At 39.9% G+C, this 24,111-nt stretch overlaps 1 protein-coding gene across 2 annotated transcripts in view; it reads left to right on the top strand.

Moving 5' to 3' along the window:
• Nucleotides 1-1,028: 1,028 nt before the first annotated feature.
• VSIG4 (V-set and immunoglobulin domain containing 4) overlaps nt 1,029-24,111 on the top strand; it is a 58,289-nt gene continuing 35,206 nt past the window's right edge. The window contains exons 1-3 of one of the 2 annotated variants that reach the window (XM_082376684.1): nt 1,029-10,229; nt 15,978-16,334; nt 17,099-17,380. In XM_082376684.1, coding sequence (XP_082232810.1) covers nt 10,175-10,229; nt 15,978-16,334; nt 17,099-17,380 — 694 coding nt within the window. In that variant the 5' untranslated portion in view covers nt 1,029-10,174. The remainder of the gene's footprint in view (nt 10,230-15,977; nt 16,335-17,098; nt 17,381-24,111) is intronic. The other variant, XM_082376683.1, reaches the window with a different exon arrangement.

Below are 24,111 nucleotides of genomic sequence, written 5' to 3'. Positions count from 1 at the left end.
CTGGGCATATACCAAGAGAAAATCATAATTCAAAAAGACACCTGGACCCCAATGTTCATTGCAGCACTATTTACGATAGGCAGGTCATGGAAGCAACCTAAATGTCCATTGACAGATGAATGGATAAAGAAGATGTGGTACATATATGCAAAGGAATATTACTCAGCCATTAAAAGGAATGAAATTGGGTCATTTGTTGAAATGTGGATGGACCTAGAGACTGTCATACAGAGTGAAGTAAGTCAGAACGAGAAAAACAAATATCGTATATTAACGCATATAATTGGAATCTAGAAAAATGGTACAGATGAACCTGTTTGCAGGGCAGAAATTGAGACACAGATGTAGAGAACAAACGTTTGGACACCAAGGGGGGAAAGCGGCAGGGGAGTGGGGGTGGTGGTGTGGTGAACTGGGTGATTGGTATTGACATGTATACACTGCTGTGTATAAAATTGATGACTAATAAGAAACTGCTGTATAAAAAAAAAATAAAATTCAAAAATTAAAAAAAAAAATCTCCTAGACCCCCCCCCCAAAAAAAGAAAAAAAGTCATTGCCAAATCCATGGTCATCTAGATTTTCTCCTATGTTATCTTCTAGGAGTTTTATAGTTTTGTGTTTTACATTTGGGTCTGTGATACATTTTGAGGTTTTTTTTTTTTTTGTGATGGGTATAAAGTCTGTATCTGGATTTATGTTGTTGCATGTGGATGTCTAGTTGTTTCAGAGGCATTTGTTGAGGGGCCTATCTTTGCTCCATTGTATTGCTTTTGCCCCTTTGTCAAAAATCAGTGAACTATATGTGTATATATAATACATATTTTAATTTAAATATAGTTGATTTATAATGTTGTGTTAGTTTCTGGTGTACAGCAAAATGATTCAGTTATACATATATATATATTCTTTTTCATATTCTTTTCCATTATGTTTTTTTTTTTTTTGAAAAGTTTAGTGTTTTTTTTTTTTTTTTAATTAATGGAAGTTCTGTTTTGTTTTTTTTTTTAAAGATTTATTTTATTGATTGATTGATTGATTGATTGATTGCTACGTTGGGTCTTCGTTTCTGTGCGAGGGCTTTCTCTAGTTGCGGCAAGCGGGGCCACTCTTCATCGCGGTGCGGGGGCCTGTCACTATCGTGGCCTCTCTTGTTGCGGAGCACAGGCTCCAGACGCGCAGGCTCAGTAGTTGTGGCTCACGGGCCCAGTCGCTCCGCGGCATGTGGGATCCTCCCAGACCAGGGCTCGAACCCGTGTCCCCTGCATTAGCAGGCAGATTCTCAACCACTGCGCCACCAGGGAAGCCCCTCCATTATGTTTTATTTCAAGATATTGAATATAGTTCCCTGTGCTATACAATGAGAAAAAATAAAAATGAAAGTAAGACACTGGAAATGACTCAAAACTTTTGGGTGCAGGCATATCCTTGGGTTAATACCCTGAGCCAGCCACGTGCTGGCAAATGTGGGTGACACCCATTCACCCAACCTTTTTCTGTGTGTTAGGACCACCTGTGTTTGTGCCCAAGTGAGATGTAGTGCTGAAGGATGTGACCTTTGGGAGGGAGGGATTCTGGTGAGAGACTTGGAGAGTGGTAGTTTTAATGATGTGTCCACACTTCTAGCTGAATATAGGGTGGAGGCAGGAGACCAAGTTTGGGAGCAGAGGTAGTCGGGAGGCATATTTGTGGAAATGGGATGGGCCCAGTGGGAACATGTTTCAGGAGTGCAGCCCCAAGTTTAGAGGATTTGGGGGTTGAACTGGAAATAGCCAGGGTCCTGTCTTAGAAAATGGTACCCAACATCAAGCCCCAAAGGCCAAGGTGACAATGTAAATGGTAGAATAGGCAACAAGATTATCCTTTGGAAGGGTTGGTCGCACATTGTAATTAGATATGATGGATGGATGAAGGAAGGTGGTTCTGAATTAAGGCAGAAATGGTGAAGGTGCTTGTGTTTGCATCTCACTCAGAATAAAATATGAAGACATCACTATTGTCCAGGGTTCCTTAACCTTGACATTGTTGACATGTTGGACCAGATAATATTTTTGTTGTGGGTGCTGTCCTGTGCATTATAGGATGTTTAGCAGCACCCCTGGTTTCTACCCACTAGATGCCAGTGCCCTCTCCTCATTACCCACCTCCCACATTGTGACAACCACAAATGCTCCAGACACTGCCAAATGTCCTTGGAGGGCAAATTGCCCCCAGATGAGAAGCACTGCATAGCCTGCCAGGCTATGGTACACAGTGCATATTCTAGGGTGTAGAGGAGACCTGCCAGTCCAGACTGGGATGGGGATTCTGGAAGAAATGGAAAAGCCTTGTGGGCCTGGAAATTTACTAATTTGAAAGCTTAGGACTGGTTCCCTTAGATAAAATTGGGTTTCATCTTCCTGACTTACAGGTTTCGTCTTGGTCTCTTGTGCTTCCACTGTACATCACACATATTCCCAATAAAACTCCTAATTTCTTGTATTGTCAAACAAATATATATGATCATCTCAATAGATGCAGAAAAAGCTTTTGACAAAATTCAACACCCATTTATGATAAAAACCCTCCAGAAAGTAGGCATACAGGGAACTTACCTCAACATAATAAAGGCCATATATGACAAACCCACAGCCAGCATTGTTCTCAAAGGTGAAAAACTGAAACCATTTCCACTAAGATCAGGAACAAGGCAAGGTTGCCCACTCTCACCACTATTATTCAACATAGTTTTGGAAGTTATAGCTACAGCAGTCAGAGAAGAAAAAGAAATAAATGAATCCAAATCAGAAAAGAAGAATTAAAACTGTCACTGTTTGCAGATGACATGATACTATACATAGAGAATCCTAAGGATGCTACCAGAAAACTACTAGAGCTAATCAATAAATTTGGTAAAGTAGCAGGATACAAAATTAATGCACAGAAATCTCTTGCATTCCTATACACTAATGATGAAAAATCTGAAAGAGAAATTAAATAAACACTCCCATTTACCATTGCAACAAAAAGAATAAAATACCTACAAGTAAACCTACCTAGGGAGACAAAAGACCTGTATGCAGAAAACTATAAGACACTGATGAAAGTAATGAAAGATGATACAAACAGATGGAGAGATATACGATGTTCTTAGATAGGGAGAATCAATATTTTGAAAATGACTATACTACCCAAAGCAATCTACAGATTCAATGCAATCCCTATCAAACTACCAATGGCATTTTTCACAGAACTAGAACAAAACATTTCACACTTTGTATGGAAACACAAATGACCCCGAATAGCCAAAGCAATCTTGAGAAAGAGAAATGGAGCTGGAGGAATCAGGCTCCCTGACTTCAGACTATACAACAAAGCTACAGTAATCAAGACAGTATAGTATAGGCACAAAAACAGAAATATAGATCAATGGAACTGGATAGAAAGCCCAGAGATATACCCACGCACATATGGTCACCTTATCTTTGATAAAGGAGGTAAGAATATACAATGGAGAAAAGACAGCCTCTTCAATAAGTCGTGCTGGGAAAACTAGACAGCTACATGTAAAAGAATGAAATTAGAACACTCCCTGACACAATACAAAGAAATAAACTCAAAATGGATTAAAGACCTAAATGTAAGGCCAGGCACTATAAAACTCTTAGAGGAAAACATAGGCAGAACACTCAATGACATAAATCACAGCAAGATCCTTTTTGACCCACCTCCTAGAGAAATGGAAATAAAAACAAAAATAAACAAATGGGACCTAATGAAACTTAAAAGCTTTTGCACATTAAAGGAAACCATAAACAAGATGCAAAGACAACACTCAGAATGGAAGAAAATATTTGCAAATGAAACAACTGGCAAAGGATTAATCTCCACAGTATACAAGCAGCTTATGAAGCTCAGTATTATAAAAACAAACAACCCAATCCAAAAATGGACCAAAGAACTAAATACACATTTCTCCAAATGAGATATACAGATTGCTAACAAACACATGAAAGGATGCTCAACATCACTAATCATTAGAGAAATGCAAGTCAAAACTACAATGAGATATCTCCTCACACTGGTCAGAATGGCCATCATCAAAACATCTACAAACAATAAATGTTGGAGAGGTTGTGGAGAAAAGGGAACCCTCTCGCACTGTTCGTGAGAATGTAAATGGATACAGCCACTCTGGAGAACAGTATGGAGGTACCTTAAAGAACTAAAAATAGAACTGCCATATGACCCAGCAATCCCACTACTGGGCATATATCCTGAGAAAACCATAATTCAAAAAGAGTCATGTACCACAATATTCATTGCAGTACAATTTACAATAACCAGGACATGGAAGCAACCTAAGTGTCCATTAACAGATGAATGGATAAAGAAGATGTGGTACATATATACAATGGAATATTAGCCATAAAAGAAACGAAATTGAGTTATTTGCAGTGAGGTGGATGGACCTAGAAACTGTCATACAGAGTGAAGTAAGTCAGAAAGAGAAAAACAATTACTGTATGCTAACACATATATATGGCATTTTAAAAAAAAAAGGTTCTGAAGAACCTAGCGTCAGGACAGGAATAAAGACACAGATGTAGAGAATGGACTTGAGGATATGGGGAGGGAGAAGGGTAAGCTGGGAAGAAGTGAGAGAGTGGCATGGATATATATACACTACCAAATGTAAAATAGATAGCTAGTGGGAAGCAGCCGCATAGCACAGGTAGATCAGCTCTGTGCTTTGTGTCCACCTAGAGGGGTGGGATATGGAGGGTGGGAGGGAGATGCAAGAGGGAGGAGAAATGGGGATAAATGTATATGTATAGTGATTCACTTTGTTATACAGCAGAGACTAAGACACCATTGTTAAGCAAATATACTCCAATAAAGATGTGGAAAAAATAAGTAAATAAATAAATAAAAGTAGTCTGAGTTCCAGTCCTTCCTCTAACACTGACCTTCACTGTGTAGACTTGAACAAATTCCATTCTCTCTCTAGGCTTCAGTTTTTCCCACCTGTACAATTGAGGCAATGTACGATCCATGGTGACCTCAAAGGGTTCTCTAGGCTCTGACCTTTAATGATTCTAAGTATGGGTCTGGAATTAGTGGCAAAGGAGGGAGTTGGGTGTCCTCTAGGAACTCTTGGTTCTCCATCCTTGACTCTCTGCTCCTTTTCTCTACTCTCCTCAGAGGTATGGCAAGCTCCCGTGGCTTCACCATCATCTCTTTCTAAATGATTTTCAAAGATCTCCCTCTAGCCATGACCTCTCTTCTGACTTCCAGTCCTATCATATTCTCCCTACGAGGACATCTCAGTGCAGAAGTCCCATCACTTCTATTCCCATAAAGCTGGTTCCAAACTGTTTTCTCATAAAAACCACAATTCCCCGTCCAGAATTTGTTGAGTTTTATTTGTGGCCTTATTGTTGCCCAGGTCATCCAGATCTACCACATGAGCAATATCTGCACCTTACACTTAGCCATGATTCACTCTGACACATTGTCAAGTCCTAGCCACTTTTCTTTCCTCAGTCTCTGGCATCTACTCTTTCTACTCTGATTAAAGTGCCACCATTGTACATTTACTCATTTGTGGCAAAAGCATCCAGATTGGTCTCCCTGCTTCTACCCTTGCCCCTCTAGGGTCTACCATAGAGAAGTCAGGGAAATGATTTTAAAACACAATACAGATCACATCATTCCCATGTTCAGATCCCACCAATCATTCCTTATCTCAGAGTAAAAGCTAAAATTCTTTAAATGACCCTCAAAACCCTGCATGATATACTCCCCCTCAACCATCCCCTTTCCCATTACATCCTCTAACAATTCTCCCCTTCACTCACTGTACTCCAACCACACATACTTGAAAATGCCAGGTATGCTCCCTCCTCAGGATCTTTCCACTTGCAGTCCTCCTTTCCTGGAATTATCTTTCCCAGATATCGGCCAAACCTGCTCTTTCACTTCATTCAAGTCTCTATTCAAATGTTACTTCCTCCAAGAGTACATGCCACCTTATTACTCTCTGTTTAATTTTCTATCACTGCCATAACAAATTATCATGATTTTAGTAGCTTAAAACACCACAAATTTACTATCTCACAGTTCTAGAGGTCAGAAGTCTGCCAGGGATATTCCTGAACTAAAATCAAGATGTGAGCAGAGCTGCCTTCCTTTTTGGAGGCTTTGAAAGGGAATAATCCATTTCTTTGTCCTTCTCAGCTTCTAGAGACCACCCACATTCATTGGCTCATGGCTCTCCTCCTCCATCTTCAAAGCCAGCAATGTTGCACCTATCTGCACCTTTTTTTCATAGTAACATTTTCCTGTAACTCTGACTCTTCTGCCTCCCTCTCTTCCACTTTTAAGGACCCTTGTGATTACACTGACATCACCTGGATAATCCAAAATAATCTCTATGTTAAAGTCAGTTAACTAGCAACCTTAATTCCATCTGCAAATTTAATCCTCCTTTGCCATGTAAACTAACATAGTTACAAAATTTGGGAATTAGCAAATAGAAATTTTGCGGGGTCCAGTATTCTTCCTACCATACTCACTGTCCCACAGCACTGCTTCATTTTAACTTCATGGTACTCATCACCGCCTGATGCAGTATATACAACACACGTATGTTCTACTTAAACATGCATGTAATCAAAACAATCAAATAGTTCTATGATGCTTGTTAAAACATTTTTCCCTCCTCAGAGACAAACATTATCAACGCTTTTAACTGATTTTGGGGAGCTTTGACTCCATAACTCTAAATAACACGCTTATATTGCTACTCCTTCTTCTATCTTCTATAGAAGATGAGAATCTAGCTCTCATTTGTTCCCCTGTATCCATTCACCCCAGTCCTGCACACATAAACTCATGCATATTTCTTGTCTTCCCATTATCTCAATACATTCATAGATAATTTTATTGGTAAGAGTAAGATTCAGTGTTTATGATGCTGAGACTTCGTGGCTGAGCCATATCATATATAATATAACGTTTCATTTCCATATTTATTTGTTTGGTTGTTTGTTTAATAGATACTTTCCACTAGAAAAATAAGCTCCATGTCTGTTTAGTTCAGTACTGTATCCCCAGTACCTAGAACAGTGTCAGGAACATTGAAGGTAAATAATATGCATTTGTTCATTACCTATCTTATCTGGAATTCTTTCCCCATTCTCTTTGCCTAGACAGTGTTAACCAAATCTCAGGTCCCAGCCCACATTCCAGCTCCTCTCAGAAGTTTTCTTAGACCAATGAAGTCCATGGGATTTGTTACCACCTCTGTATTCCCATTGTACAAATAAGTTTCTGTCATTCCTTTATCCCTTAGTATGTGAGGCCTGTTATTGTTAGTTTACTTTTAAATACATCTCCCTCTTTTTAAATGTTTCTTTGGGTTAATGTTTATATGTGTGTATCTGTGTGTTTACATGCTTATATGCATGTACTGTCTGCTTGTGTTCTGCTTGGATAAATGGATCTGTGTTTCAATCCTTGTTTTTGTGTCCAAGTGCATGTCTGTGTATATTTGCATGTCTGTATGACTCTTTTGTGTGTCTGTGTGCTGTGTATCTCTGCATGTATATTTCATGTGTTGTGTGTCAATGTGCTAATATTTTATGCCTATGGTCATTATATACACATATGTATAACTATGTGTCCATATGTACCTATGCATCTATGTTTATATATGATATTTGTGGGTTTATGGGTTTGTGTGTATGCATGTTCTTGAGCAGGATTTGTGTGGATTTTCTTTTTGCACCACTGCTTCCTTCCAGCTCAGCCAAACCCAAGGTGTACATGCACACTGTGCTTAACAATTTGGATCTTGTCTAGGTAGCTCTATACAGGTAAGTGATTTCACTATTCTGGGCCTCAGTCTCATTTGTAAAATGGTGATTTATGCAATTCCTTCATCAAAAAACATTTACTGAGTATCTATTTTATGTTAGTCACTGTTCTAGGCACTGGGGGTATAGCAGTGAACATGCCTTCATAGTGTTTACATTCTAGAGTGGAAGACAGACAACAAACAAATAAGCCAGTAAATATGCAACATGCCAAGTGAGTTCTACAAAGAAAAAGAATAACAGCATAAGAGGGAATAGAGTGACAAAAGAGACACAAGAGTAAATACAATAACACAATAATATCAATACCTACCTGAGTGATTGTAAATGTCAAATGAAATAATCTGCACTAAGTGCTTAGTACAGTGCCTGGAAGAGCAAATGATTAAGAAATAGTAGCTGTCATTGTTATACTTGTTATTGTATGTATATTATAGTTTGATTTTTAAAGATCAGAAAAGATACAAATATCAAGGCTAACAGTGCTTATGTTACAATTGGGGAAGCTGAGGCGCAGAGAGATTTAACTTGTCTAAAGTCTCAGAATGAAATAGATGCAGAGCCCGACCTGTCTCTGGGCTTACTAACTTCACCTTCAATGTTCTTCTTGCTCAACAGTTACTGAACCCACTGCAGGACTGGAAGTCTTCCCTAGAGAAATGCTGTGCATGCTCTCAAGGATATTTCTTTATCTTCAGATCCAGGAGATCCTAACAAGAGGCAAGAGGCAGTTCAAACATACAATCACCAGGCCAGAAAGAAATTGACACCAGTCCAAGGGGGCATGGGCTTCCAGCTCTTCGTCGGGAAAGACTGTATAGGTGAAGAAGTGTGTGTGTGTGTGTGTGTGTGTGAGTGTGTGTTTGTATGTGAATGATGGTAGTGTGGTAGGGTGTTGGTTGGAAAATACAAAAGGAAGGTTCTCCAAAGTTCAGAGTTCCCTGAGTGAGGACCCTATGGGAACGAATGACTAGAAGTTCCAGTGAGGTAGACTGAATGAGGTAACCAATAATCAAGGGACAACCAGACAAGTGGGATTGAATCTGGGAGGCAGAGGGGCTTGACAGAATTCCTTGTGATAATGGCAGGGCCTGAAATTCTGAAGTCTCCTCTTAGCCCTTGCACAGCCCCAAATCATCTGTATGTAAACATGCTTTGACAAGCATGTGGAGGAGATAATGTCTCTCTTTGGAGTCCCACTCCGCCTCTCTTTAAAGCTCATGCCTCCCCAACCAAGGCCTCTCTATCCCTCTAATCAAAAAGAAAGCTAAATTCAGATGTTACTCACACTTCAGTATGAATTTGTTGGATGTATTTTTCTTTTGGAAGTTTTTATATTTTCAAATATTAGTGGATTGTTGGCAGTGCCAAACCTAGAGGTAGACTTCTGGTGGATTTACAGTCACTCTGGGGCCCGTGAAAAGAAGTAATTAAGCTTCCCATAAGGCTTAATATCACTCTCTCACAGATCAGGGGTACGTACCAATTGAAAGCTACTGAAAACATCAACCTAATAGAGCATACCACTCTCAGGTCAATTGGCAAGTACATTGGATGCTAGACTTAACTTTCCCACAAAACAAATATATAATAGATTCCTTGTGAGCAGTAATGGGAACTAATGTGTACCCTTACCACCAAAGAGGCAGAGCTATTGGAGAAAGTAATTCAAAGAGCTTTCCCTATGAGATATGGGGGTATATTCCCTCATAACCATCTTACTCATGGGCTTACAAATTATTTAAGCATTGATGTATAAAAATGTCTTTCATAAACTTAATCTCTGTGTTCTGAGGCCCATAGGCACCCACCTCCAACACTCTTTATTTGCATAGTCTGAACAGAGAGGGTTAACTGAATGACTGCTGAATATTGCATAGGCCAGCAAAGTTGATCTTTTCTGCTTGGGCCCACCACAAAGGAAAACACTCCCATATTGGAGGGAGCATACTCATCCAAAAGGTCATTCCTCAATCTCGTCTTGTTGAGGAAACACAAGCAAACACAGCTTGGGAGATCAAAGACCAGAAACCCCTATTGGCTCCAGGGAAAGTCAAGTCAATAGTCTAGCAGGGGGAGGAATTGCTTCACTCACACTTAAACTTCCAACCCCAGGCAGGGGAGGGAAGGGTGTGCTCACGTGACTTGTGCTGAAATAGGGAAGGAAGGGGAATGTGAGATGGGACTGGGAGTCCGAGTGAGAGATATAGGGAAGAAAAGGAAGTGAGCAGGCACAGACACTGGAAGCCATCAGGAGTTCACGTCTTTTTGACAGCAGGAGGCTGGAAGAAAGGACAGAAGTGGTTCTGGCTGTGATGGGGCTCTTACTGGGCCTACTGCTCTTGAGCCACCTACTGGTGGTCACCTACGGTAAGGTAGCAAAAGGGGGCCTGGCTGCTACTGCTGGCACAGGCAAAAAGCTGAGTGGGTGGGGAGAGGCGGGATTGAACGCCTACTGAGGAAAGCCTACTCCTGCTGACTAGGTGAGTGTTCTCAGCCAATGCTCCAGACTCTCTCAGCTTTGGGCAGAAGGGAGGGAGGAGGTTGAAGTCTATTGAAGAAGCCAAGAGATAATTTTGGGTAGAAATTGGAAAGGATCCTCTCTTGGAAAACATCCACATTATTTTCTAGTACTTGTCTTATCTCAGGGGCATTAAAAATGTGCCCAATGCCACCCAAATCCCTCCCCCACCTGTTGCCCTTCACCTGAAATTCTACCACTATACCTTTACCCCTATACTCCCAGGTTTTGATCCTTGTTAAGTTATACAGCCCCCAAAAGAAGTAATGTTGTCAGGAGCTAGATGGGACCTTAGAAGTAACCTAGATCCACCTTTCACTGTTATGAACAGGTGTTCAGAATATTTGTTCACATTCTTGCAGTGACTGAGAATTCACTACTTGTCCAGACCATCTAAAAAGGCAGCTCCAACTGTTAGAAAGGTCTTCCTTGTGTTGAACTAAATCAACTTCCCTGTGGCTTCCATCCAAAAACCCCAGCCCTGTTTCTTGGAGACACAGATAATATATCTTCTCTCTCTATGCTGTGACAGCTCTTTAGAGTCCTGAGGACAGAAACCATGTCCCTTTGATTCATCTCTTCCCCAAGCTAATCAGCCTTAACTCCTTCAACTGTTCTTCACAGGACTTGGTTTCTTACCACCTCCTGGGGTATCTCACTTCCCTGTGGACATAGTCCAGTTTGTCTGGGCTATTTGTGGGAGCTTAATGCTGGACACATACCCAAAAGAGGATTGACTATCCCATAGTAGCATTATTTTGTGGGGTTTTACTCCAGCCTCATTTATACCCCTGAAAATTGAAATAACCTTTTTAGGAAACTGAGCCTGAAAATAGCTAAGTGAAATCCAGGATAGGGTAAAAGATTCTTTGATGCACCCCTGTTTATTCCATATCCTTAGAGGGAGAGACTAGATGAGTGTTAACTTGGTGCCCTTTGTGTGGTTAGAAAGAACACAGCTTTCCATAACCGACTCAGATTAAACCACCTTGTCCTGGGGCTCTGTGACCCATTAAATTCTAGAACCTCAAAGTTAGAAGAGACACTGAATTAAGTCACCCAAGAAGGAAAATAATTTGCTCCAGGGCACAGAGCATTAGCAGCAGAGTTAATGCTCCTAAAAATTACTGTTCTTTCTACAACTACAATATTTTCACTATCTAACATGTTTTAGAGTGCACCACTCTACCTTCTCCAAATCTGTTGATTTGAGCTGGGAATTAAAGAGGCAGGACTGGAGCTCAGAGGAACATTTTGTAAATGTTAAATTTAAATCATGTGTGTGTGTGTGTGTGTGTGTGTGTGTGTGTGTGTGTGAGTGCATGTGTATTGTTCCCTCCACAGCCTGTGAGGGTCCTTTAGATCTGGAAGCAGGTCTTCCATTTGCGTGGAGTGTCTTACACCACAGACCTGAGACTGTGGACAAACTGAACGGCCAATAACACTTTCCATCTCCCTTCATCTCAGTGTCCCCAACCCATCTATATAGTTAGATCAACTTGGCTGACCTCAGAAGATCCTGTCAGCTGGACAGCTCTGTAGGACTGTGGCTTCACTTCTAAAAAGCCTCTAGATCTAAGACATATGTTGAAATAATCACAATAAAAATAAGTCCTAATATTTGCATTTTATAAAAACTATAAATATTTTATAAATACTTATTATCTAAGCTAATCCTCTTTCTAGGAAGCATCCCAAGAGGGGGAGAGAAGCCAAACACAGAGGTGCGGGGTCACTGGAAGATCTCAACATCTTTGTTTGATGATGGGAGAAGGAAAATTCAAGATGGGACCCATAATGTATCTCATAAAAGGGCCCACACCCCCAAAACTAGGCCTTTCCTTGATTTAGTATCATCACACAGACCACAGACCTTTGCTTTTCAAAGTCCAGGTCCCAGGACCAGAGTGGGCCTCAGTAATATGCCTTCTTTCTCAAGTCAAAACTTTTTTCAACAAAGCCCTTTGAGTCAATGCTCAGCCCTTTTCTTTCTTCTGAGGGGATGCAATATTTTCAGGAAATTCAATCCTTCCATGAGGGAGGAGAGCTAAGCTCTGAAGTTCTGGGAACGGTTTCTCAGAAAACAGCTGGCAGATGGGGGAATTATTTTTCAGGCAGTCAGGAGGATATTATCCAGCCCTAGGATAACACCCATTAAACCATGTCAAATAGGCCCAGATAAGGGGTTGCTGGTTTCTGTTGTGGCTGGTGGATTAATCAGTTTAAAAAGTAAAAAGGCAGTGTAGGAGCTGAAAGACTTCATTCTAGGCCTCCAGGCCCAGCTCTGCTCCTGCTCTCTGTGTGACTTTGAGTAAGCATCTTTCTCTCTCTGGGCCTCAGCTTGTCCACATGTACCATGAGGGAATGTGACTAAGTGGTTTCTAAAAGCCCTTCGAGCTATGCCATACTGGAAGTCTCCAAATTCTCTCCTGCCTGATACTTCAAACCCTGTTGTACCAAGTACCTCACAATTTGGTGGTCTGCATAGATCCATAATGGGCAGAGCATCCCCCTAAGTCTTGGGACTTTCCTGAAATAGATTTTCCTCTACCCAATCTTCCAGGAAAGTCAGGAGTATTGTTTAATTTGGCCAACATTTCACATTGGCTGCCAAGCCAGTCCTGTCGCTAAAGTGTCCTCTTGGGTTTCCTTACAACTCAGGGATGACCTATTACCTGCCCATAACTTGGTAGGTCCCAGCAGAATGGAAAGGCAAACTCCTTACTTTCTCATGTATTAACTTCTCCTTCAGGTCATTATTAAAGCAGACAATGATCCAATCTAATGAATCTGTCCACCCTGGGGAAGACATATTGAGGATTTCTAGGATAAGAAGAATCAATACAAATATGTGAAGTTTCTCTTGAGGCATGGGACAGGACTAGCATTTATCCCACACCTACTGAATGCCAGCCACTATGCTAGGTGCTTTCACACTTATGAGCTCATTTTATCATCATAATAACACTCCATGGAAGGTTTACTATTACCTCTATTTTGCTGATAATGACCTAAAACTCAGTCAGGCTTAGCAATTTACCCAAGGTCACACAGAGAGATATATGGTAAGGCAGACCTTAAACTTAGATTGGTGTTACTCTTCTCACTACATCATGCAGTCCTTCACTGTCCTCCTGATCTCACTAGGTGCAGTGCTCCTACTCAGTGTTTCTCTAGGCTCTTTGTGCACCAGAGGAAGAGTTGGAAGGTATAAACCTATGCTATTGAAGTTACCTTCATTTTGGAGGTCAGGGTACATGAGGAATGGTACATTGTCCTCTTTCTTGTGATACCCTGTGCCTACCATACACTGTCTCTTCATGCTACTGATGAAACAGGAAAAGTAAGAGGAGAGAAGAACAAGAAGAAAAAGGAGAAGTAACAAGAGCAAGATGGAAGAATGGGTGAAAGGAATAAAAGAGAAGGGAAGAAAAAGAGTAAAAGGGGGAAAATATGCCATTCTTGGATGTCTTGTTACTAATTATGCCCCACTCTCCTATTCTGGGATGGAGAAGTGAAGCCTGACCTACTTCTAGAAGTGAGACTGGGAAATTGGGACTGACTGCCCATGTTTTTGACAGACCAGATTGAGCTACGTGAGAATCTCCAGCAAGTTGCCAGAGAGAGTAATGCAAGACAGACCTTGCAGCTCCCCCTATGTCAAAGGGAAAACATATCTATTCACAGGCAGGCATTTTTGGCTGCTCCAGCTGTCCTCACAGCAGAATGCTGTTTTGTTGCCCTGGAAGGAAGGGAAGTATAAGAATACTTTTCAGAGTTGGAGAAGGATATTTGGGAGGGCTGGAGAAAGATTAAACTGAAAGGGTCAAATGGTTTTCAAGGGGCTTAAGGCTGGTATGCTTGTGCTTGCAGGTGAGCAAAAATATATATGGGCATGTGTGCTCATGACGATGATAGGCTGTATCTGCATGCATATGGAGGCAGGAACTGTCAATAGCACAGTGAAACCCACTACCTGGTGAAAGCTCGCCACCAGTTAGAACATGTAATTATTTAATTTCTGCTTTCATTAAGTCTATTAGCACTGAACCATCTAAGATTGGAAGAGACCTTAAAGAATAATGCTGTCCAAGACCTAAACAAAGCTCAGAATTTGCCCTAGACAGCTTAGTCCATCATGGACAGCTCTGATTAATTACAAAATTCATTTTTAGGGCAAACCAAAATCTGCCTGTATTGTGCTCCCATTTGTGGATCTGAGTTTTTCTCTCTGCCCAGTCTGAAACTCTCCAGAGAGAATGTGGTGGACCTAGCAACATGGATCCATGTTTATTTATTATTTTTTATTCAAGGCTTTTATCTTGGCCAAAATATGCTGGTTATGTACTAGAGTCCCGGGTGAGGGCACAGACCAAAGGTTAAACTTTAGTAACCCCATTGATAGAAGCCCTGGTACTTGGCAATACATTCTGGGAGCTAGCCCCCACCCCAACTTCCATCTGCTTGACTGAAGCCTGGGAATCCTGGGCTATATAAAAAGCTTTTATTCAGCAATAGCTTGCACTTTGAAACAACCTCTCCTAAGAGGGATATAAAGACATATCTAAATACAATCTCTCACTCCTGACCCCAGTTAAATAAAACACAAAATCCTCAAGATATTAGCTTATGGATGGAAATTGCTGATGGAAGGTGGTAGCTCTCTCAACACCCACAAATTTCCCCCCTTAGTTTCCTTACCCAGCAAGCCAAGAAGCAACCATCCTTTGGTCCAACCATCATTCCTACCACAGCCAGCTCTAGGACTATACTCAGAACTTTTTCCCCTCCAGACCTTCTCATCTCCATTCCTCCTCAGGATGAAAATTTCCAATGTACCTTTGCTGAGAACTCAGAGAAACCAAAAGGGAAATAAACAAAGAAAGGATAGAAATCAGAAGAAAAAAGTCAAGCTTACAAATTACAGGTTTAACACAACAATAACTAAAGATTTTGTTAAACAGGAATGCATCTCACACAAGTTTCCACCCTCAAAATTGTCCTTTGTCTGCCTCTTTCCTCCCTTCCAGAAAAGAGTTTTAGTCTAAGGACCAAATCTGCGCCTTTCTGAGGGAGCAATGGGGAATTAGCAGTGCAGATAGCCCTTTCTTTCTGAGCCTTGAAGCCACCACATTTCTCCAGGTACATAATTACATACAGTAAAATAGCTCAGACCCAACTGCTCAGCATTTGCTCCCACACTTCTTTTGGAAAATGTTGAAAGACGTTTCTTTCATGGATTTACAGAATGTTAGAGTTTGTAGAATCGTTAGAGATCATTCCATTCAGATTCTCTACATTATACACAAAGAAAATGGGTCCTCCATGGTGAAAGGTGACTTACCCAGGGTCACCTCACAGCAAGGCAGTGACAGGAAAAGGACTTGAAACTCACAAGAGCTAAACAACCTTAAGGACTTTCCTTCTAAGGACTGGTTCTGATTGATGGGAGGGCTGGCAGAGAACAAAAGGGCATGGGGAATCTGAAAGTATGAGTTAAGGCTGTGTTTCTCAAAAGCCTCTCTGCCACTGCCATCTTAGCACCCAGGTGGGTGTGCCATCTGTGTCTGCTTCCTTCTTCTGTTCCCCCTCTTCAGGCCATCCCATCCTGAAAGTGCCTGAGAGTGTGACAGGGCCTTGGAAAGGGGATGTAAATATTCCCTGCACCTATGGTCCTCTGCAAGGCTATACACAAGTCTTGGTAAAGTGGCTGGTAGAACGTGGCTCGGGCCCAGTCACCATCTTTTTACGTGACTCTTCTGGAGACCATATCCAGCAAGCAAAGTACCGGGGCCGCCTGCATGTAAACCACAAGGTTCCAGGAGATGTGTCCCTCCAACTGAATACCCTGGAGATGGATGACCGGAGCCACTACACGTGTGAAGTCACTTGGCAGACCCCTGATGGCAACCAAGTCGTGAGAAATAAGATCATTGAACTCCGTGTCCAGAAACGTGAGTCACTGTGGGTGTTAGGAAAGTACTGGTGAGCAAAAACCTGATAGAGGACTGTAATCCTAGAAAACCCTGAGAAACCCATAGACCTTTGTTTACCTTTACATCATCTCTCTTCAGTTATATGTGCTAATCACAGGAAGTGGACAGGCAGAGTATCCTCAGTGTTATCACTCTCATGGCAGAATTTAATAAATGTTGGGAAGGCTTTCTGGCCTTCAAATCTCTACCCCTTCAAGTGTCCCAGAAATTCCTGCATCGATAGCTTGATTGCTTCCTTGGACTCTGAGTCTTAAAATCCATAAAAATGAGTATATCTGATCAGGATATTGGAGAGTGGATAGATGCTGGCAGAGAAGCTCTGGGAAAAGGGATGCATGGATTAGTCAAGATAAGCTTAACTGGCTTGACAATTTTACAGAGATCTGACCCCTGGTAATCCCAAACTGCAGATAATCCAAAAACTCTACTTGAGCAAAACAACAGCAAAGCCCGTTTGTTGTTGTTGTTGTTTTTAGTCAGTTGATTGTTTTAACTCCAGATAACCCAAATCCTCAGGTAATACAAAATGGTACCTAATCTTCCAAAAGGAAGCTCTTTTTCTTTAAGTTGTCCTATTCCCTTTTTCCTCCCCATGTCAGGAGTTCCTTTTAGTTCCCTTTGCAGATATATTCATACCCCTAGACTCAGCAGGGATGACTCAGACTTGTGTTCCCATACCTTTGTAACTTCCCAGAGCCTCCTCTCTTGTCTTCCCTTTGCAGTTTCTGTTTCCAAGCCCACAGTGACGACTGGCAGTGACTATGGCTTCATGGTACCCCAGGGAATGAGGATTAGCCTTCAATGCCAGGCTCGGGGTTCTCCTCCCATCAGTTATGTTTGGTACAAGGAACAGACTAACAACCAAGAACCCATCAAAGTAGGAGTCTTGAGTACCTTACTCTTCAAGCCTGCAGTGGTGACAGACTCAGGCTCCTATTTCTGTACTGCCAAGGGCCGGTTAGGCTCTGAGCAGCACAGTGACACTGTGAAGTTTGTGGTCAAAGGTGAGCAATTCTCTTTCCTGGTGAGCATTTCAATGGACTACCTTGTTCCAGAGATACATCAGTATATGCCTGTATTCCAGAGAAGAGAGGTTGGGGCAGGGAGGGAAGGGGGTCCTGGGTTGTTCAATCACACAAAAAAATTCTGGACTGGGGACAATAGGGGTGGAGACAATGCCTGTCATGTTGTAGGTTAAGTAGATGAAGATGGTAAAGGGAAAAGTGACATTTACTAGGTACATTTATTTGCCAGATACAATGCACAAGAAGTTGACACATGTTTTCTCATTGAATCCCACAAATATCTCATGAGATACCCTTATTTTACAGAAGAGGAAACTAAGAGTCAGGAAGGGAAACCTACTTGTCCAGGGGCTCACAGCTTGGAAGTTCAAGGCGATATTTGTACTCAGATTTCATGCTCTTTCTACTATGTCTGATTGCCTCTCATGGTGGAACCTATACCAGCTCCTGGGCACCCTTTGGGATACTTTTTGTTTGTTTGTTTTTGTTGTGCTTTGGTGTGTTTTTTATTGTTATTTTGTTGGTTGATTATGTTTGGTTTTGTTTTATGAACTAAAGCCCAGATCTCTGCATAGTTTCTTTAAATCCCGCCCCCTCTTTATTCCTAAAGCCAAATGCAAGTTCTGGTTGAAGTCTCGATGAAGATTGACTATGCTTAATCAAGGTCAGATTATTTATTAAAGAATTATTTGGGAATACTACAAACTGTTTACATAAAGATTGTAGGCTGGGTGACTTCCCTGGTGGTGCCGTGGTTAAGAATCCGCCTGCCAGTGCAGGGAACACGGGTTCAAGCCCTGGTCCAGGAAGATCCCACATGCACAGAGCAACTAAGCCCGTGCACCACAACTACTGAGCCTGTGCTCTAGAGCCCGCAAGCCACAACTACTGAAGCCCGCACGCCTAGAGCCCATGCTCTGCAACAAGAGAAGCCGCGGCGATGAGAAGCCCACACACCGCAATGAAGAGTAGCCCCCACTTGCCACAACTAGAGAAAACCCGCGCACAGCAACAAAGACCCAACGCAGCCAAAAATAAATATAAATAAATAAATAAATCTTAAAAAAAAAAAAGATTGTAGGCTGGGATTTAAATGATCAGCCCAGCAGTGATATGTCCAAATGAGTCTTGTTACCTTTCAAGAAATCTCCTTGGAAGGGAAGATACTTATTTCAATAAGGTTTCTATTGCCCAAAACATGTTGAGTACTAACTGCCTTTAGGAGATTATCCTCAGAGCCACCTGAAAATTATTATCCTCTGAGACCAACTCTGTATAACAAAAGTGAACAAACTGTCTCCTTCCACTTGGGTTAGGAGACTGATGTTGGTTTGAGACTCCTGTTTTGCCTGCAAGGATTTGTTTCCCAAAGTTGAATTGTAATGAGGATGTGTGTGTTGTAGGTTTTGGTCTGTTAGTTTAGTTGGGAATAATGGCAGTCTCATTCTGAGAGAATTATATGGACACTGGCCCAGTTCTCTGAGAGTCGATAATCTGGTCAAGCAGAGAGAGCAAGACATGGCCAGAAAGTCCAAGAATGTGTACTTCATAAAGGGACAAGTTGAACATTCTCACCTTTCTGAGTTTGTTTCTAGTCCATCTGGGCAGGATCTTGCTCACAACCAATCAGCCTGTCTATTCCTTATCTAGTCCATGTTCACAGGCCACAGAGCTGTTAGGCAGTGCTCACAATTGAGCTCTCTGACAGATAAGGAAATTGAGGCTCAGAGAAATTACATCCTTCCCTGCTCTCTAAGCCAAGCGACTTTCTCTTGGCTTCCTCTACCTGCCTCTTTTGCACCTCAACCTAGTCCCATGAGTCTGGTCACTTGTTTCATCTCTGTCCTACATAGCTCTCAGCTCCTCATCCATCCCCTCACCCTCTGTGCTGTTCCTTAATTCTGGAAAAAGCACAGAGATGCATTGGTCCCACTTTAGTTTCATGCTCTGTGACATCCACTGCCTGTTCCCATGCTGTTTGCCAATCAACTTGCTCATCTATGTTCCATTCCTTATAACAGCTATTCAGAATACTTTCTGCCTTATTTCATGTCCCCAGCCCTGCTCCCAGAAGATGAGGTCACCTTCTCCTTCTTTGAGAAGATCCAGACCCCCGCCCTCAGATGTGAATTCTATCAACCACCCTCTCTGCCTTGATATTTCCCTGCCCATTCTCTCTTGGCTCAGAATAAGATGTGTCTTTCTTCTCTCCACAGAAAACCTTCTACCTCAGCTCTTTACCTCAACTACTCCAACTCCCTGCTTCACCCATTATCCTCTACATAAGCCTAAAATGTATGTATGTACGTGTGTGTGTATGTATGTATGTATAATATATGTATTATGTAAGCCTAATATACATATGTATGTAAATAACATACATATGTATGTTATTTTAAAAAACGTTTTCTTCATCCGCCACACCACCTCTCTCCTATGGCCACTACCAACCTACTAAAAAAGGTAGTTTTCACTGGCTGTCTCTCCCTATTTAGCACAACATAACTTTGTAAACTGGAGTCATCACTTCCAAATCTCCAAAACCCAAGAGATCTTTATTCACATCTTTGCTCCTTTGTCATAAATTAATTGTCCATATAAGTGTGAGTTTATTTCTGGGCTCTCAATTTTGTTCCATTGATCTGTGTGTCTGTTTTTGTGCCAGTAACATACTCTTTTGAATACTACAGCTTTGCAGTATAGTTTGAAATCAGGGACTGTGATGCCTCTAGCTTTGTTCTTCTTTCTCAAGATTGTTTTAGGTTATTCTGCATTTTTTGTGGTTCCACACAAATTTTAGAATTATTTGTTTTAGTTCTGTGAAATATGCCATTGGAATTGGGACAAGGATTGCATCAAATCTGTAGATTGTTTTGGATAGTATAGACATTTTAACAATATTACTTCTTCCAATCCAGAAAAATGGGATATCTCTCCATTTATTTATGTCTTCAATTTCTTTCATCAGTGTCTTACAGTTTTCACTGTACAGGTCTTTCACCATCTTGGTTAAATTTATTCCTAAGTATTTTATATTTTTGATACAACTATAAATTGGATTATTTTCTTCATTTATCTTTCTGATAGTTCATTATTAGTATGTAGAAATGCCACAAATTTGTGTATATTGATTTTGTGTCCTGTTATTTTACTGAATTCATTTATTAGATTTAAAAGATTTTTGGTAGTCTTTAGGTTTGTGTTTATATAGTATCACGTCTATCTTCAAATAGTGAAAATTTTACTTCTTCCTTTCCAATTTGGGTGCCTTTTATTCTAAAATTATTTTCTTAATTTTAATTTTGGATTGTTCATTGCTAGTGTACAGAAATACAACAGATATTTGTATATTGATCTTATATCCTGCAATCTTGCTAAACTCATTTATTAGCTCTAATCATTGTTTTGTGGATTCTTGAGGCTTTTCTATATATGATTTTGTCATCTGAAAATAGGAATAATTTTATTCCTTTCTTTCCAATTTGGATGCCTTTTATTTCTTATTCTGGCATAATTTCCCTGGCTAGTACCTACAGTACAATGGTGAATAAGCATGGAAAGAATGGAAATAATTGACTTGTTTCTGATCTTACAGGAGAATATTCTTTCTTTCACCCTTATGATGATAGATGCCTTTATTTTGGTAGATGCCCTTTATTGGTTTGAGACCACTTCTTTTATTCCTAGCTTGTTGAGTGTTTTTATAATGAAAAGGTAATTGGATTGTGTCAAGTTCATTTTCTGTGTCTATTGAGATGATTTTGTGTTTCTTTTAGTCCTTATTCTATTAAGAGACTGCATTACCTTGACTCATTTTCAAATATTGAGCCAATCTTGCATTCCTGGGATAAATTAATCATGGTGCACAATCCTTTTAATATGCTGCTGGATTTGGTTTGCTTGTATTTTGTTATGGAGTTTTGCATCTATATTCATAAGGGATATTGGTTCTTAGTTGTCTTTTGTTTTGATGTCATTCTATGCTTTTGTATCATGATAATACTGGTCTCATATACTGGGTTGGAAGGTGTTATGACACTTAACTTTTTGAAAGAATTAGTGAAGAGTTGGCATTAAAAAACAAAACAAACAAACAAAAAAACACCTTTATAGAATTCACCAGAGAAGCCATCTGGGCCTAGCCTTTGCTTTATGTGAAGTTGTTTGATTAGCAATCCAACCTTTTTACTTGTTAAAGTTCTGCCTATTCAGATTTTCTATTTCTTCTTTAGTCACTTTCAGTAGATTGTGAATTTCTAGGAATTTGTTGTTTATATCTTAGTCAATCCACTGTCATATGGTTGTTCATAGTATTCCCTTGTCATTCTGTTTACTTCTGCAAAGTTAGTAGATATGTCCCCATTTTCATCAAAGATTTTAATAATTTGAGCCTGCTTTTTTTTCTTTTTTTCTTTTCTTTCTTTCTTTCTTTCTTTCTTTCTCTTTCTTTCTTTCTTTCTTTCTTTCTTTCTTTCTTTCTTTCTCTCTCTCTCTCTCTTTCTTTTGTAGGTTGGTCTTGCTAAAGGCTTGCCAATTATGTTGATCTTTTTCAACACCAAATTTTGGTTTTGTTGATTTTCTCTATTGATTTTTATTTTCTATTTCATTTATCTCTGCTAAATATTTATTTTCTTCCATCTGCTTTGTTTTCTGTTTAGTTTTCTCTTCCATTTTTAATTTTCTTTTTAAGGTGGAAGATTAAGTTATTAATCAGAAACCTTTCTTATTCTCTGATGTAGGTATTTACATCTGAACCCTGAGTACTGTTTTCACTGCATCCAATAAGTTTTAGTATGCTGTGTTTTTATCTTCATTCATCTGAAAGTATTTTCTAATTTCCTAATGACTTCTTATTTAACCCACTGGTTATTTAGAAGTGTGATATTTAATCACCACATATTTTTGAATCTCCCTAATTTCCTTCTGTTATTTGTTTCTAATTTTATTTTATTGTGATGCATTATTACAATTGTTTCAAGTTTATTGAGACTTATTTTATGGCCTAACATATGGTCTATTCTGGATAATGTTCCATACGTACTTGAAAAGTAAGTGTATTCCATTGTTTTGTAGAGTGTTCTGTATCTCTCTGTTAGGTCCATTGGTTAACAGTATTGTTCAGTTTTTGATGTCCTTGTTCATCTTCTGTCTAATTGTTCTATCCATAATTGAAAGTGTAGTATTCAAATCTCAAGCTATTATTGTTTAATTCTCTATTTCTCCCCAAAATTCAGTCACTGTTTGATTCATGTGTTTTGGGGCTCTGTTGTTAAGAGCATATATATTTATAATTGTAGCGTCTTCTTGATTGATTGATCCTTTTATAATTATAAAATGTGATTCTCTTTCTCTAATAACACTTTTTGGTTTTAAGTCTATTTTGTTTGATATTAGTATAGCTACTCCAGCTCTATTTTGGTTACTATTTGCACGGCATACTTTTTCCATTCTTATACTTACAAACCATTTGTGTCTTTTGAATCCTAAATATACATAACTTGTAGTTGAATTGTGTTTTCTTATCCATTCTGCCAGTCTCTAAATTTGAGAAGTTAAGCTATTTACATTTAATGTAAATGCTGGTAAGGTAGGGTGTATGTCTGCCAGCTTGCTATATATCTTGTCTTTTCTCATTCCTTTATTCCTTCATTACTTCTGTCTTTGGTATTAAATAAATATAATACAGTGTACTATGTAGTTCCTTTGTTGTTTCTTCCATATATATTTTTCGTTATTTTCTTGGTGGTTACTATGGGGATTACCATTAATTCTTAATTTACTACAATCTAGGTTGAATTCATGCCACCTTAATTTCAATAGCATATAAAAACTTTGTTTCTATATCATTCCATTCTTCTCACATCTTATTTAATCCATTTATCTGTTGATGGACATTTAGGTTCTTTCCATGCCTTGGCAATTGTAAATGATGCTGCAATAAACATTGGGGTGCATGTATCTTTTTTTTAACATATTTACTGGAGTATAATTGCTTTACAATGGTGTGTTAATTTCTGCTTTATAACAAAGTGAATCAGCTATACATAAACATATGTCCACATATCTCTTCCCTCTTGCATTTCCCTCCCTCCCACCCTCCCTATCCCACCCCTTTAGGTGGTCACAAAGCACAGAGCTGATCTCCCTGTGCTATGCAGCTGCTTCCCATTAGCTATCTATTTTACGTTTGGTAGTGTTTATATGTCCATGCCACTCTATCACTTTGTCACAGCTTACCCTTCCCCCTCCCCGCATCTTCAAGTCCATTCTCTAGTAGGTCTGCATCTTTATTCCTGTCTTGCCCCTAGGTTCTTCATGACTATTTTTTTTTTTTAGATTCCATATATATGTGTTAGCATACGGTATCTGTTTTTCTCTTTCTGACTTACTTCACTCTGTATGACAGTCTCTACGTCCATCCACCTCACTACAAATAACTCAGTTTTGTTCGTTTTTATGGCTGAGTAATATTCCATTGTATATATGTGCCACATCTTCTTTATCCATTCATCTGTTGATGGACACCTAGGTTGCTTCCATGTCCTGGCCTTTGTAAATAGAGCTGCAATGAACATTTTGGTACGTGACTCTTTTTGAATTATGGTTTTCTCAGGGTATATGCCCAGTAGTGGGATTGCTGGGTCGTATGGTAGTTCTATTTTTAGATTTTAAAGGAACCTCCATACTGTTCTCCATAGTGGCTGTATCAA

The sequence above is a fragment of the Balaenoptera borealis genome, assembly GCF_965194805.1.
Source record: "Balaenoptera borealis genome assembly, chromosome: X".
Classification (NCBI taxonomy): Eukaryota; Metazoa; Chordata; class Mammalia; order Artiodactyla; family Balaenopteridae; genus Balaenoptera; species Balaenoptera borealis.
Note: the sequence above shows the minus strand (reverse complement) of the source record. Positions and strands in the feature narration are given on the sequence as shown.